We start from the raw sequence: 14,374 nt of genomic DNA on the forward strand, positions 1-14,374 counted from the left end.
TCCCCCTCCGCCGCCGCCCCGCCGCGCGCCTCGTGACGTCACGGAGCCGGCTCTGAGCACCCCCCCCCCCTCTGAAATAGAGGATGACCCCCCCGTCAGCCCCTGACGATTCGCTGGAAAATCCTTCCATCTGCGACGGAATTAGACGCACGCACGCACGCACACACACACACACACACACACACACACACACACACACACACACACACACACACACACACACACACACACACACACACACACACACACACACACACACACACACACACACACTCTCTCTCTCTCTCTCTCTCTCTCTCTCTCTCTCTCTCTCTCTCTCTCTCTCTCTCTCTCTCTCTCTCTCTCTCTCTCTCTCTCTCTCTCTCTCTCTCTCTCTCTCTCTCTCTACGTGTGTGTTTAGTCACGGGAATGATTTGATTCGTTGCGAAATCAGAAAGGAATGAGAGCAGCTTCCCTTCCCAGAGAAGCCTCGTCAATCCCAAGAACAGAAAGTTGGGAAGAGGGTGTGAAGACACGCCCCCCGCACGGGTTTCACTATCACGGTGAACTTCTGATCCACTGCTGACCAATGGATGCGATGGATTTGCCTTGATTGGTTGAAAAAAACCCGTTAAATCAAGAATCAATCGAGTCTTATCAGGAGTGACTAACCACAACTCAAAGATGAGGTCACATGGAGGTTGTAGTGCATTTGTATGTATCTCTGAATATCTGCTTTGATATTTAACCAAGCAGTTATCACCATAAACTACGTCAGGTTCCCATATGAATGTTCATATGAACGCACACTCTGCCTCAGACCCCCTCGGAGAGAGAGATCAAGTTTATTTGAGTCATCCTGTGGATAAAGAGGTGTGAGTTAAAGTGGGTGTCTCAGTCGATGAGTCTGTCTGACACGTCACACACCACACACACACACACACACACACACCACAAACAGGCACAGCAACAGACATAGCCAACCGCACACACACAGACCCACACTGACACACACACACACACACACGTTCACCCTCGCCCACTTTCAGGTGAAAACGCAGCGATGATGAAGAGCAGATCAGTCACGTTGTGTGTGCGCTCGTGTTCCTCCGGGCGCCGGCGGTGGAGGGGAGCGGGGGTCCGGTGAGCAGCAGCAGCAGCAGTGGGGCCGACGGGCCGCAGCTGTCCCGTCCCGGCAGCTGGGCCTCAGTCCGCCGGTATTCACCCCCAGCCGGCACCATGTGTCGTGGGACATAGTGCGGGGCTCAGGGGGGGGAATATACCACAAGGCATTGTGGTCATTTCACTTCAGCACCCGCTCAACAAACCCGACAACGTTTCACGTTTTTCTTTGTTAATTGTTTATTAGGAAACAATTTGCAATTCAGCCATTTCTTTTGTAATCTTCTATTCTAATCGTCGCTTTGAATATTGAGCAGTGAGTCAAAGCGGAACACGATGTCCTCCCTGGGCGAAGGCTTGCAGGTTCTTAGAGTGTGTGTGTGTGTGTGTGTGTGTGTGTGTGTGTACACATGGCTCTGCTCCGCCGCGCGTGTGCGTGTGCGTGCGCGTGTTCCAGACGCGACGGGGGAACAGAGAGATGCCGGAGCCCATCGTTCGTCTCCATGACAACCACGAAAAAACCCGCCAGCCAGCCTGCGTTGTGTCTGGTCTGCGTTTCCCCGCGTCGCGTCCCAGCGGCTCCTCAGGATAAAGACTGTCTGACGAATCCCACGGATTCAACCTAAACGCCGCCCAATGAGAGCCAGCTGCCCGTCTCTCACCCCCCCGCCCACCTGACCTGAGGACAGACGGACAGACGGGGAGGGAGGGAGGGGGGCGGGGGGGGAGACAACAGACGCCGGCCCACTGGCTACGTGGTGGGTGGTGGTGGTGGTGGTGGTGAGGGTGGGGGGGGGGGGGGGGGCATCAGAAGATGAGCGGGGAGAGAGCGAGGGCGTGACAGAGCTCCGTCTGGCTCCCTCTGCTCTCCTCCGTCTCCTCGGCTCACCCCGTGTTCCTCTCGGCTCCCAGCAGCCGGGGAGGCTGAGCCGCGCGTTGCCTTAAAAGACCCGCAGTCTCGCGGCCTGACAGACACGCTTTGAGATGAGGACGCGTAAACACGTGCGAGCGCGCGCGCACACACGCACACACGCACGCACACACGCACACACGCACGCACACAATGGCATTAGATGATTTGTAAGGGATCTAATGCCACACACACACACACACACAATATTACACACACTCACTCACACACACACACACACACACACACACATTCACACCAGAGATTCACCCAGTGAAAGAGTCTCTCTCCTACAAGTCATGTTTTCCCAAGTCTGTCTCAGCTCAGCTCACACACGCAAAACATTCATACATTCAGCCATACCAGCAGGAGCGATAACAACACGTCATTAAATCCAATGACAGCAAACTTAATATATTCTGTCTGTCGCGCCGTCCCTCCTGGTATATTTACTGTCCCTGTGTTCCTGAGAACCATTCCAAAGCACTGAGTCACCGGAGTGCTTATTGATTTAACAGCCTCCACTAAGTGGGCCACAGGCGCACGCTGCTGATTCTAGAGTCATTTATTCTCCTGCATGGAAGAGTGGCTCTCGAAGTTACCTGTGACGCACAAGTAGAAGTCACCATAAGACTGCACAGACTGACCCAAGGTCCGAATGGAGAAGGGGGATTGAGAATAGGTGTGTAGTGGGTGTATGACCGTTTGTCACGCAACACACAATAAGCCTAATACCTTCTGGTGGAAATACATTTGCCACTTGGTGAGCTGCACACATCTTAATATATGTGGCATTTAGCAAAGAGAGACTTGAAACTCATTTGGAGGACCCCGCCGGCGCAGGGGTACGGTCCAATTGGCGCTCATGAAATCAGTGCTGGTGGTTCTCAGGTCCACAGGGGGAAACATAGCGAGCTGAGAAGGTCCAAACTCTGCACTACTGACGGGCTTCCAGCAGCTTTACACTCTCCACTCTCCTTTGGCAAAATGCACAGAACCACTTCTGGCCCTACATGAGATGTGACACTGTGGTTCAAATGCAGCAACTAAACACATGGTTGTTCTGGCCTGTGCACAGGTATCATGTTGTGAGGGTGGGGGGCTCTAATTGGCTCAACTGGCATGCCCTCGACTCGATGCCTGCAGGTGATTGGTCAGTGAGGCCAACCAATCAGTGGGCTGGACACATCGACACTTCGACGCTCCAGAAGCTTCTCCCAGATCAATGTATGGACGATACATAAATATGTGCAGTACTAGCGTTCGCAAATCAAAAGGCCACGATTAGACACAAGGCATAGATAATGATAGAGTAAACACGGAGGGCGTGAAAAACAGCGTTAGTGCGTAACAACTTGCCTTTCAGAGGTTTGATACCACCAGCAGATAATAGTCCACACATCTGGACGGCAATTCCCGCCAATAAAAGAGTTCAATATCGGTTCTGGTTCCACTGGAAAAGGAGCAGCTCCTGTTTGGTTCTGAGCAGGATGGATGTGGATTGTCACAAAAGATAACCCAAGGTTCAGAATATCAGAGTGGCGGGGGGGGGGGGGGGGGGGGATGTCCGGTAGATGCCTGAAGTGGATCAGCGAATGATGTGCAGGTATCTCGGCTGAAGGTGGAGCCGGTTGGCCAGCGGGTCAGCGAATGATGTGCAGGTATCTGAGCTCGGGGTAGAGCAGGTTGGCCAGCAGGGTCAGCAGCCTGGCCCCGTCTCTCAGGCAGTGGCCCGGGGTGGCGGATGAACTGGACGGCCTTGGTCACAGAGTCCTCCAGCTCAGCGTACTGCTTGCTGCTGGGCAGGGCCTCCAGCGTGGACAGGGCCTGCAGGCAGAACCAGGGGCAGAGGGCACGGAGACAACGCTTTATTCAGTGCTAAGATTGCAAATGGTAATAACTCAAATATATATACACCTATATACATCACATACACATACATATCATTTGCCTCATAGCATAATTGCTTAAGTCATATTTTATTTTCATAGCTTCATCTTGTATTTAGCGTCAAAAATGCAGAATAGATGAATGAGGCAGATAGAGATTATGGAATGTAAAAATAACTCTGATTGGCTTAGGATATAGCCAATCAGTCACAGTGAATCAGCAGCGTTAGGATCAGCATTAGGTTAGATTTCACATTTGGCCAAAAAATGACTAAGGCAATTAAGCCATGAGGCTAACAATATCTAGCATGTATCGTACTAGTATGGATGCAGTGTCGGTGCGTACCTGTAGTTCTTTAGCGGAGAGCTCCAGGTCAGCGGTTGGTTGGAGACGCAGCTGCGTCTCTGACACCACCTGCACCGTCAGGAACACCGCCAGGCAGCGCACCACCACCCTGAACCTGGACACACACGGAGCAGACACGTCGTCCTGAGGAGCTAGAGCGGTGACTTGTAACCGGAAGGTTGCTAGTTCGATCCCTGGCTCCTCCTAGCGTGTCAGGGTGTTCCTGAGCAAGACACCTCACCCCAACTGCTCCCGACCAGCTTGCTGTCGCCTTGCGTGGTCGACACGGCCGTCGGTGTGTGAACGTGTGCATGAATGGGTGAAAGTTTGGCAATATTGTGAGGCGCTTTTAGTGGCCACTGGTTCGAAAAGCACAGAATAAACGCAGTCCCATTTACCATTTAGTGCAGGAGCGACCGTATGGCGCCCCGAGGAACACGAGGCGCGACCGTCTTACCTGTTGGAGACGGGCGAGCGCTTGCCCAGCCCGATGGCCCCCAGGAGCCCCGAGTTCAGCCTCTCCTCCCCCAGCTGGGCCAGCCTGGCGGTCAGCCTCAGGAGGCCCAGGGCCACGCCGGGGGCTTCCCCTGGCCCCCCCCGGGCTGCAGCTGCTCCGCTGACAGGGCCAGGGCCTTGTGCCACCACAGGAACAGCTTGGCCTCGTCCCCGGGCCCGCTGCACGAAACACGACCAGCCACACTTTTAATATCCAGAGGAATGTTCTGCCGCTCCTCGTGGAGCCTCTAACTTCAGTGGTTCTCAAACTCTTTGTACTGGTGTATTCCCTCTAAGATCATTTTTTCAGCTGAGAACCACCTTCACCGACAGAAAACCCTTTTGGGAGTGTCAGTGTTCTATTTGGCAGTGTAAACATGAACATTAAATACTCATAATTGAGTGAGAAACCTGGGCCTGTGCTTCATGCAACTGTTGGCTAATCTCTTGCAACTGTTGGCTCATCTCTGTTAGCTAATCTCTTAGCCAACAGAAATGAAAATTAGACTTTTTTTAATTATAGCTTTTTTTTTTCTTTTTTCCTAAACTTTCTCAATACCCTAAAAGTACCCCCCCCCCCCCCAGGGGTATGCGTACCCCCATTTGAGAACCACTGCTCTGGTTAATGCTGACGGGAGAACGTGAAGCGTCCTCCATGTTTCACACCGGGTCAGAGCCTGAGATGTTTGTCAGTTAAAGTTCTGAAGAAGAACCCTGGCTGGAAGCAGGAGAACCGCTTTAAGAGGACGTGAGGTCTGGAGATCAGGACCCACCTAGGGTCGACCTGATTGGTCCACGAGTTGAGCAGCGCCAAGGTCCTCCTGTCATTGGCCGCCGTGTGCTCCGTGTTGAGCCGCTGCAGGACGAAGGCGTACAGGGTCAGGAAGCAGCCTCCCGATTGGCTCTCGGACAGGAAGTCCTCCATGGTGAGCTCGGGCACCTGAAGGGACGCCAACACGGGCCCCCAGCCCACAGACTCCTCCTCCGCTGGAAGAGGAGAATGATCACAGGCCGACCAATCAGAACCCATCCCTTTGTGACTGGCCTTAGGTTCAACATCCAGCCTCCGCTAAAGACTCAAGACTCATTTGTCCACCTAGACTCTGCATAGCCTCCCCCCTTACCCCCCGACCCCCACACACCCCTCTTACGCACTTATTGTATGTTGTATGTCCTTTCACTTAAAAATACTACTTAGCATGGTGTAGCATCTTAACCTAGCTGTCGCATACCGCGAATGGGTTAACCTAGTGATTGTTAGTGCTTGGCACTTGGTTCTATGAACATCCTTACTGTACTGACAGCGATATATTGTTGTTTCTCTTTCTTCGGACAAATGTAATTATTGTAAGTCGCTTTGGATAAAAGCGACTAAAAGACCTAAATGTCAATGTTAATGTAAATGTTAATGTAGATGTAAACTCCACCCTCTGTGGGCGTACCGTGGTCGAAGTAGGCGGTGATGCAGGCCTCCATGATGCGGGTCATGTGACGCACCGAGGCCAGAGCCTGGGAGCAGGCGGTGAGCAGCGGCAGGATGGGGAACGCTCGCGCCTTCCTGTCCAGCCAGGAAATGACATGGGCGGCGAGGGCCTCGCCCGTGGACACGCCCACCCTGTTGAGCAGGGACAGGGCTTGGCTGAACAGGCCACACAGGGCCATGTGTCTCTGCTCCAGACCCGTCTCTGGAGGGGAGAGAGGAGAGGGGGAACCTTTAACACGGCAATCTAGAAGATCTACAAAGGTTTGAATTTGAAATAAACGTCAGTTGTGGTGAACGTCGACGGCCAAAAGAGGAGACACCATGGTGGCTGAGCCTCTGAGCCGCTGAGCCTACTGATGACAGCTCTGATTTGCAGGACGATGAATGTCATGGACTGGGTGCCAGCGGGGACATTCCCGCCATGCATTCAAACTGCACCGCCCAGTTAGTGGCCGGTTAGTGGCCAGTCAAAACAGACCAGTAGAAACAATGAAAAATGAATACGTCTAATATATCTCCACACCCACTCCACACAGTTTGAGCAGTAGGCGTGTAAATAGTTCATGAGGTAGACATTTATATCTATATGCTACATTATTTAAACTTGACACTAGTTTCTAACGTTTCAATGTGATGACGGTGGCCAGTTTACAAACAGGGAGGGGGGAAGACAAGAAGTTTGATTGGTGAAGGAAACGCCCTACAATTCAAACAGATTACATTCCAATTAAAACCGACTTGATGATTAATATTTATTATTTCATCTTTGTAATGTCAGCCCACTGGAGACACGGAGATGAAGACAAGCAGGCGGCTTCTAATCCCTCTCCACCTCTCACGTGGCTGTTTCCACGGCGAGGTCTTCAAAGTGTCCGGAGCGAGAATCCTTCCTATTGGTTATCGGTGCACCACCTGACTCAGTTATCCTTAGGGGACCAATCACAGCCAGAAGGGCTTTGAACGCTGGGGACGAGAAGTCAAGCACCGGTCGGCTAGGCTGACGGTCACGTCCCCGCAGAACATGAGCATGAGCATGTTTATTAGTAGTGTTATTAATAATGGGTGCAGGGGGCTCAGTAGAAGCCCCCCCCCCGCCTAGTGGTCAACCATCCCACCTGAAGGATCACCTCAGCAGTACGTGCTATCTGTCAATATTTGGCATCTGTAAAATGCACCGGTTTTTCGGTTTCCAGTTTTCTGTTGATTTGATGAAGCAAGACTTTGAGAGATTGATCGGTTAGCATATATGCTACGTTAGCATACATGCCACGTTAGCATATCGGGGCCTGGCGTCTCCATTACCGGGCGGGTTGAAGGCGATGACGCTCTCCAGCAGGCTCTCCAGCTGGGCCTTCAGGCCGGCCAGGCTGATGCCGCCGCCTCCCTGCTCCAGGGTGACCAGTGACTGGACGCACCAGCTAACACACACCCCTGCTTTCACCGTGGCCTCCTGGGAAACAGAGGCAGACACAGAAGCAGAAGGCTGATAGAGGCAGAGGGTGGGGGGGGGGAAGAGCAGGACACTGGTTAGGATGGCGTCACTTGTACTGCGCTGACTGTTTATGGAGTGTCTCGGTTGACCCCTAACCCTTTGTTGGGCCCGTGACCCCATTTTTGGGGTCACAAAGAAAGCTTGCAACCCCATCTTGCATCTGCTTGTTCCCCACACACGTGGAGGTTTTGCACCATCAGCACTGCTAATTGGTTTGTTTGCTCATGGTTGGTTTGCTCGTGGTTTCATTAGGAGTCTGTTTGTATGGACAGAGCCTTTCTTCAAACCTTCAAACCCACATTCACTTTGGGAATATTTGGTATGAATCGGGGCGACTGGAGCGTCTAAACCGTAGGGCCTGTGAGTCGGAGTGTGCTAGTGCATATTGTATTGATTAAAAAAACTCCCACACTCCAGATCCGTCTGACGGTCTAGAACCACAACGCTGCCAAGAATAAACAGGATGCTGCATCGTAATCTGCCCACAGTGGGGGAGTCAGTCAATGAAGAATGTACCATCAAATATATCACATATATATCTGTATATATATATATACATATCTTTATCGTATTACACATACACACTCACACACACACACACACACACACACACAATTTACCATCAAATATATAACATATATATCTATACTTATACTATACATATATATGTCTATATCTATAAATATCTCTATCTATATCTATACATATCTCTATCTTATAGTGGTCCCCTGGCCCCTGTATGTATCAGGGGACCCCGAGGGGCCCCGACCCCACGGTGGGGTAACACTGAGCCAAACCCCGGCTCCTCCCATCTCACCCTGTGTGTAGTCCCGTAGGGGCGGGGCCAGAGTCCGGCGGCGCTGCGCAGCGATTGGACCAGCAGCTGGGGGGCGGAGTCTGTACTGAGCAGCAGCGAGGCGGGGTAGTGGGTGCCCACGTACCCCATGATGCCCTGGTACGAGGGCAGGTCCACCTCATGCCAGGGCAGGGAGGAGGACTGCACCAACAGGCTGAGCAGGGGGGAGTCCTGTGGGTCGATCCAAGAGGTAGAACAAGGAGGGGGAGTCACTACAATCTTCTTCACTATGTCACCACCTAAGTGAATAAGCCTTGTATGAATCTCTTTGCTCCCTGATTGAAAGGTGAATTATGTTGCATTTAAACCGCCGCTGGAGCCATGACACCTGCTACTCCAGTCACATGACCCTCCGGTCACACGACCCTCATCCCTATGGGAGTCACGTGTGTCCTTCCTCTAGTGGTGAGCTAAGGGTCTTCATCGCGGTGAAGTGAGGGTTCTAAATTAAATGTAATTCAATTTCATTTGTATAGCCCTTACTCACAGGTACAGTCTCAAAGGGCTGAACAGTCCATATATTTATGACACCCCCCCCATAGCCTCCCAGAGGGCAAGAAAAAACTCAAAAAAACATGAATTAGCAAGGAAGAAATTGTGAGAAGGAACGCAGAGTGGGGGATCCATCCTTCCAGGGATGATCGGGAGTGCAATGGGGGTCATGATTGACATACACACACACACATACAGGCAGAACATTTGAAATCGTTGATGGGGGGTGTGGGTGGCCGGTTGTCATGGCGGCGGCGGCGGACTCACCGGCAGCTTGAGGAGCGCCTCCTCCTTGGTGAGGAACACCAGCATGTGCAGCAGGTACACCAGCATGGTGTGGGCGTCGCCCTGGGGCTCCAGGGCGGGGTAGGCCGACGGGGCGCGGGCCGGCGGCGGCGGCGGCTGGAAGTGGTCGCTCAGCACGCTGACCCAGTTCACCCCGCAGAGGACCTCCCCCAGGAACAGGAAGCAGCTCTTGGGACTTCCTCTCTCCACCTGCACACGGACAGAACGCGAGCAGACGTCTGGGCTTCTGTACCGTCTGTTTCTTTGTGCCTTTGGACTCATGAACGTCATTGTTTACAGATGGATGGACTCCAGGAGGGAGAGCTAAGTGCTTTATAAATAGAGATGTTTGTTAGACGTGTTATTAATAATGGTTGCAGGGGCACAGTAGAAATAGTCAACCTTTCTCCACACGCCCTCCAGAAAGGGCTTTCTAAAGTCTGCACCACCAGCAGCGGCTCCACAGCGCGTGTGTTCTAGGTGACGGTGTAGGTGGAGGTGTAGGTGAAGCTGTAGGTGTAGGTGGAGGTGATGGTGCAGGTGGAGGTGGAGGTGAAGCTGTAGGTGTAGGTGGAGGTGACGGTCTGGGTGTAGGTGTAGGTGAAGCTGTAGGTGGCGGTGACGGTCTAGGTGTATGTATAGGTGAAGCTGTAGGTGTAGGTGTAGGTGACGGTGTAGCTGGAGGTGGAGCTGTAGGTGACAGCGGAGGTAATGTGTAGGTGTAGGTGTAAGTGGAGGTGACTGTGCAGGTGACGGTGTAGGTGTAGTTGACGGTGTAGTTGACGGTGTAGGTGACGGTGCAGGCCCGGGGGCCCTACCTTGAAGAGCTGCTCCATGAGCTGGGTGTCGGGGTGCAGCTGGGCCCAGGGCAGGCTGCGCAGGTGCGTGTGGTACAGGTACAGCAGGTAGTCCGGGGTGCGGGGGGAAGTGCAGCTCTCGCAGTACCTCATCATGCACAGCCACAGCGCCCCCCGCTGGCCCGGCAGCAGGCGCTCTGGGAAAACACGCGTGTTTACGTTTACATTCAGGGCGTTTAGCAGACACTTTTCTCCAAAGCGACGTACAATAAGTACATTTGTTCCGAAGAAAGAGAAACAACAATATATGGCTGTCGGTACAGTAAGGATGTTCATAGAACCATGGGCCATGCACTAACAATCGCTAGGTTAACCCATTCCCTGTATACAACAAAGACAGCTAGATAGCTAGATAGCTGCTACACAAGGCTACTATTACAAAGTACTATTTTTAAGTGCAAGGACGTACAACCTACAATAAGTGCGTAAGAGGGGTGTGGGGGGCTGGAGGGGTAAGGGGGGAGGCTATGCAGAGTCTACGTGCACACAAAAGCGTGCACACACATTCACACGTACACACACACACACACACACACACAATCAAATGTCAGGGACAGCACTAATTGCCCAATTACCATTGCATAAAATGGCAATGTCAAATGAGAGCCCACAGAAGGTTGTCTGGTAACCATAGGGACACACCTCCCCGTCCTTTACCCTTTCAGGATTGGTACACATTGTTCCATTCTGACAGAGCTTGACTCCAAGTCCTGTGTGACCTCAGCGATGCGGGGGACTGACCTCTGAACTTGCTGTGCAGCGTGTCGGTGAGGTGGGCGTACAGGCCCACCAGGCGGCCCGCCGCAGCAGCATCCGTCTCCAGCCAGGGGTAACACCTGGGGTTGCTAGGGAACAGCATCAGGACCGTGAGAGGGGGACTCACTCGCTGAAGGAGCAGGCTGTCTTGTGTATAGGATTCAGAGCGGTGGTCTACTTGCGATGCATCTTGAATGGATTAGGGGGTATAGTGTCATAAACTAGAGCTCTGTCGACGGACCCCCCTACCATGAACCAGCCCCCTGACCCTGGCATCCCCTCCACGTTCTAGCTGAACTGACGGCAGTTCTGGGTCAGATCTGTGTTTCGTTTCAAATGGACGGATCCATTGAGTGGTAAGGGTTATGTTCAGGGAAGAGCTTATTTAGACCTGTGAAGACCTCTACCCTGAACAGGGTGTCCTGCACCGATAAACAGTAATGACAGACAGCAGGACACAACCAGAGCCCCCCCACACCCTCCTCTTTACCTGGGGTCGTCTGTGTCCAACGGGAAGATCCAGGGCTTGAACAAATCCACCAGCTTACTGTGCACCGAGTTCACCCCTGGAAAACACAGTCAGGGTTTAGAAAACAACTTTCACCTTTAAAGACTCCAGCAGGCAGACACATACAGATCAATATATCTCGATATAACGTATCGATCAGAAGGGAAACACAGGAGCCACTGCACAGGACAGGACAGCGGTGGAATAAAAAGAGATTTGAAAAAATAAAAGTACTAAAATAAGACAGAATCCATGTCTGTACACACAGTCCGAGGAGTACAAAGGTAGATGAAAAAATAAGTCCACATTCTCGATGGAAGAGAGAGAGAGAGAGATGGTGGCTGGACAGGAGTGAGTCAGTCAAACCTTTACTTTGAAAAAAAACTTTACTTGAAAGAACTCTTACTTTGAAATCGTTTGGTCTGCAGAGGGGGGGGGGCGGGGGGGGGGGTAGACGTTTACCTGCCAGGACCTTAGCGCCGCCCACGGGCTCCCTGGAGCAGCTGCTGAGCTGGGTGTTGAGCAGGGAGGCCCCCAGGTGGCCCCAGAAGGTCACCACGTCGCCCACGTACGGCGTCCACGCCGAGTACAGCCCGAAGCTGCGCAGGTCCGGCTTGCTGAGGCGGCCGCGCAGGAAGTAGTCGCTCAGCCAGTCCACCGTCTCGGCGGCCTGCAGGGCCAACACAGAGGGCCGCGACGTTACCCCGTCTGCTCTAGGGGGGGGCGGCAGTGGCTCAGGAGTTCAAGTGTACTTGTAACCAGAAGGTTGCTAGTTCAATCCCCGGCTCATTCTAGTTCTAGAGTGTCAGCTGAGCGAGACGCCTCACCCTCACTGTCCCCGGAGAGCTGGCGGTCGCCGTGCGCGGTTGACGCCGCAGTCGGCGCGTGAATGTGTGTATGAGTGGTTGTAAGTTGATAAAAGTGTCTGCTAAATGCATTGTGTTTTTAAAATGTTATACTTTCTAATGCATAACACTTGTCCTGCCACCACATGTCTCTGGTCTGGGCTTGATAACACTTATGAATCCCTCTGTGGGTCTCCATCACGCAGACCCCCGCTCCTCACCTGCTGGGGGGAGAGGCTGACGGAGGTCCTGTAGTGGGCGGCGGGGGAGCCCACGGCCGGGCCCTGGGGGTCCGCCCCGCCGGCCCCGGGCTCCGCGGGGCCCCTCGAACTCCGGGGAGGGGGCAGGCAGCCCAGCAGGCGAAGGGTCTCCTTCCAGCACTCGGGGGCCAGCAGCTGGTCCGAGGAGCCTGGGGGGGGGGGGGGGGGGTGGGGGGCACGGGACAGGGGGCCGCGGTGAGACTTCACGTTTTAAACCCAGAGTCTAGAGCTGATCCTGATTCACATCTCTGAGAACATTTACTATCGGCGTTGACTTTGCTTCTTGGAGCTGAACACAAGCTGCTCTGCAGAGTGCTCATGCATCACTGCATGCTGCAGTGCAAGGCAAGTACAGCCCCTAAGTACCACCTACAGTCTCAATGGGTTTCACAGACCACATTTTAAGACCCCTGAAACTGAAACTGTCGCCCAATTACTAAGTTAGAGACCCTAACCCTCTTCCTGGCTAATGAAGGGAGTTTTCTATTGCTCTCCGGGGGGGCTAGGGTCAGGGGGGGTGCCATGAATATACGGCTTGTTAAGCCCTTTGCGACTGTACCTGTGATTACGGGCTTTACACAGAACAATTGGATTGAATTCAAACTGAATTGAATAGCGGAGGTTGAGAGGCTCACTGGTCATGAGCAGACGCAGGCCGTCGCTGTAGTGGTCGGGGAAGTGGTGGCGCAGCAGCTTGACCCAGTGGCGCGTGAACAGGTGGAAGGGGGTGAGCAGGTCGGGCTCGGGGTCCGGCCCGCACACACACAGCGCGCCGTGCACCAGCTCCAGCAGGCGGCTCCGCTCAGAGAAGGAGGGCTGGGCCTCGCTCAGCCACTGGGGCAGGTCGAACTGGGGGGGGGGGGATACAGAGCAGCAGGTCAGAGGGGTGGAGTCGTGTGTGACTGAATGAATCTGAGGATACATTCTATTGCATCAGATTTCAATTAAAAATAGTAGCTAGCATCGTGTAGCATTGTATACTAGCTATATTTGGATAAGGGGGTAACCGAGCGATTGTTAGCGCTTGACACTTGGTTCTATGAACATCCTAACCGTACCGACAGCGATATATTGTTGTTTCTCTTGTTTCTGATAATTGTACTTATTGGAAGTCGCTTTGGATAAAAGCGTCAATGCCCGTTAACGCTAAATGCCCTCAATGTAAATGTATACTATCTTGTCTTCACCTGTGGACTAGACGCCTGTTAAGAGAAAACCTGGCACCTCGTCATCATGTGCCTTGTTCACATAGTGGCCACCTTGGCTCCATCTTGGTGCTAAGCGCTAGCTAGCCGTTTGGGAGCTGAATGCGGATCGGTGCAGTCGGTTCGCTAGCGTTCAGAGCCAAGATGGCAGCCAGGTGGAAAAGGCCTTTCGCGACCACGACCCCAGGACTGGACCCCCACCTTGGTGAGCAGCATGAAGATGACGTCAGCGCTGTCGGGGTGCAGTGATGTCACCACGTCCTGGTAGAGGGAGACCACCTGATTGGGCGCGGCGTTGGGGGTGAAGAAGGGGGAGATGAGGGGGCAGAGGCGTCTCTGCTCCAAGATGGCCGTCAGGACGCGACCGCACTCGGCTGCCGTTCCCTGGATGAACACCTGCACACACACACGTTTTTTAATTATTAATTTGAATTCTGAAATAACACGATTTCCATAATATTGCCAGACACAGGCAAAGTCACAGGCTTGATTAATATTCCCATTGATGATCATGTGATGAATGTGTGTTGCGTTCTTTCTAAATGAACATGGTGTCACACTGTGCTCAGACTAGATTAGAATCCTAGATTGTAT

At 52.9% G+C, this 14,374-nt stretch overlaps 1 protein-coding gene across 1 annotated transcript; it reads right to left on the minus strand.

The window, feature by feature from the left end:
* Positions 1-1,296: 1,296 nt before the first annotated feature.
* On the minus strand, positions 1,297-14,176 carry LOC311375873 (ectopic P granules protein 5 homolog; the record flags this gene model as incomplete). The annotated part of the gene is made up of 15 exons (XM_084490900.1): positions 1,297-3,838; positions 4,247-4,361; positions 4,704-4,921; positions 5,515-5,728; positions 6,184-6,426; positions 7,527-7,674; positions 8,534-8,743; positions 9,332-9,559; positions 10,168-10,343; positions 10,948-11,051; positions 11,453-11,528; positions 11,933-12,140; positions 12,537-12,724; positions 13,211-13,424; positions 13,982-14,176. Coding segments are annotated over 13 exons (2,325 nt in total), but the record flags the coding sequence as incomplete, so codon positions are not given.
* Positions 14,177-14,374: the final 198 nt, after the last annotated feature.

The sequence above is a fragment of the Micromesistius poutassou genome (assembly GCF_964030765.1).
Source record: "Micromesistius poutassou genome assembly, contig: SCAFFOLD_5479, whole genome shotgun sequence".
Lineage (NCBI taxonomy): Eukaryota > Metazoa > Chordata > Actinopteri > Gadiformes > Gadidae > Micromesistius > Micromesistius poutassou.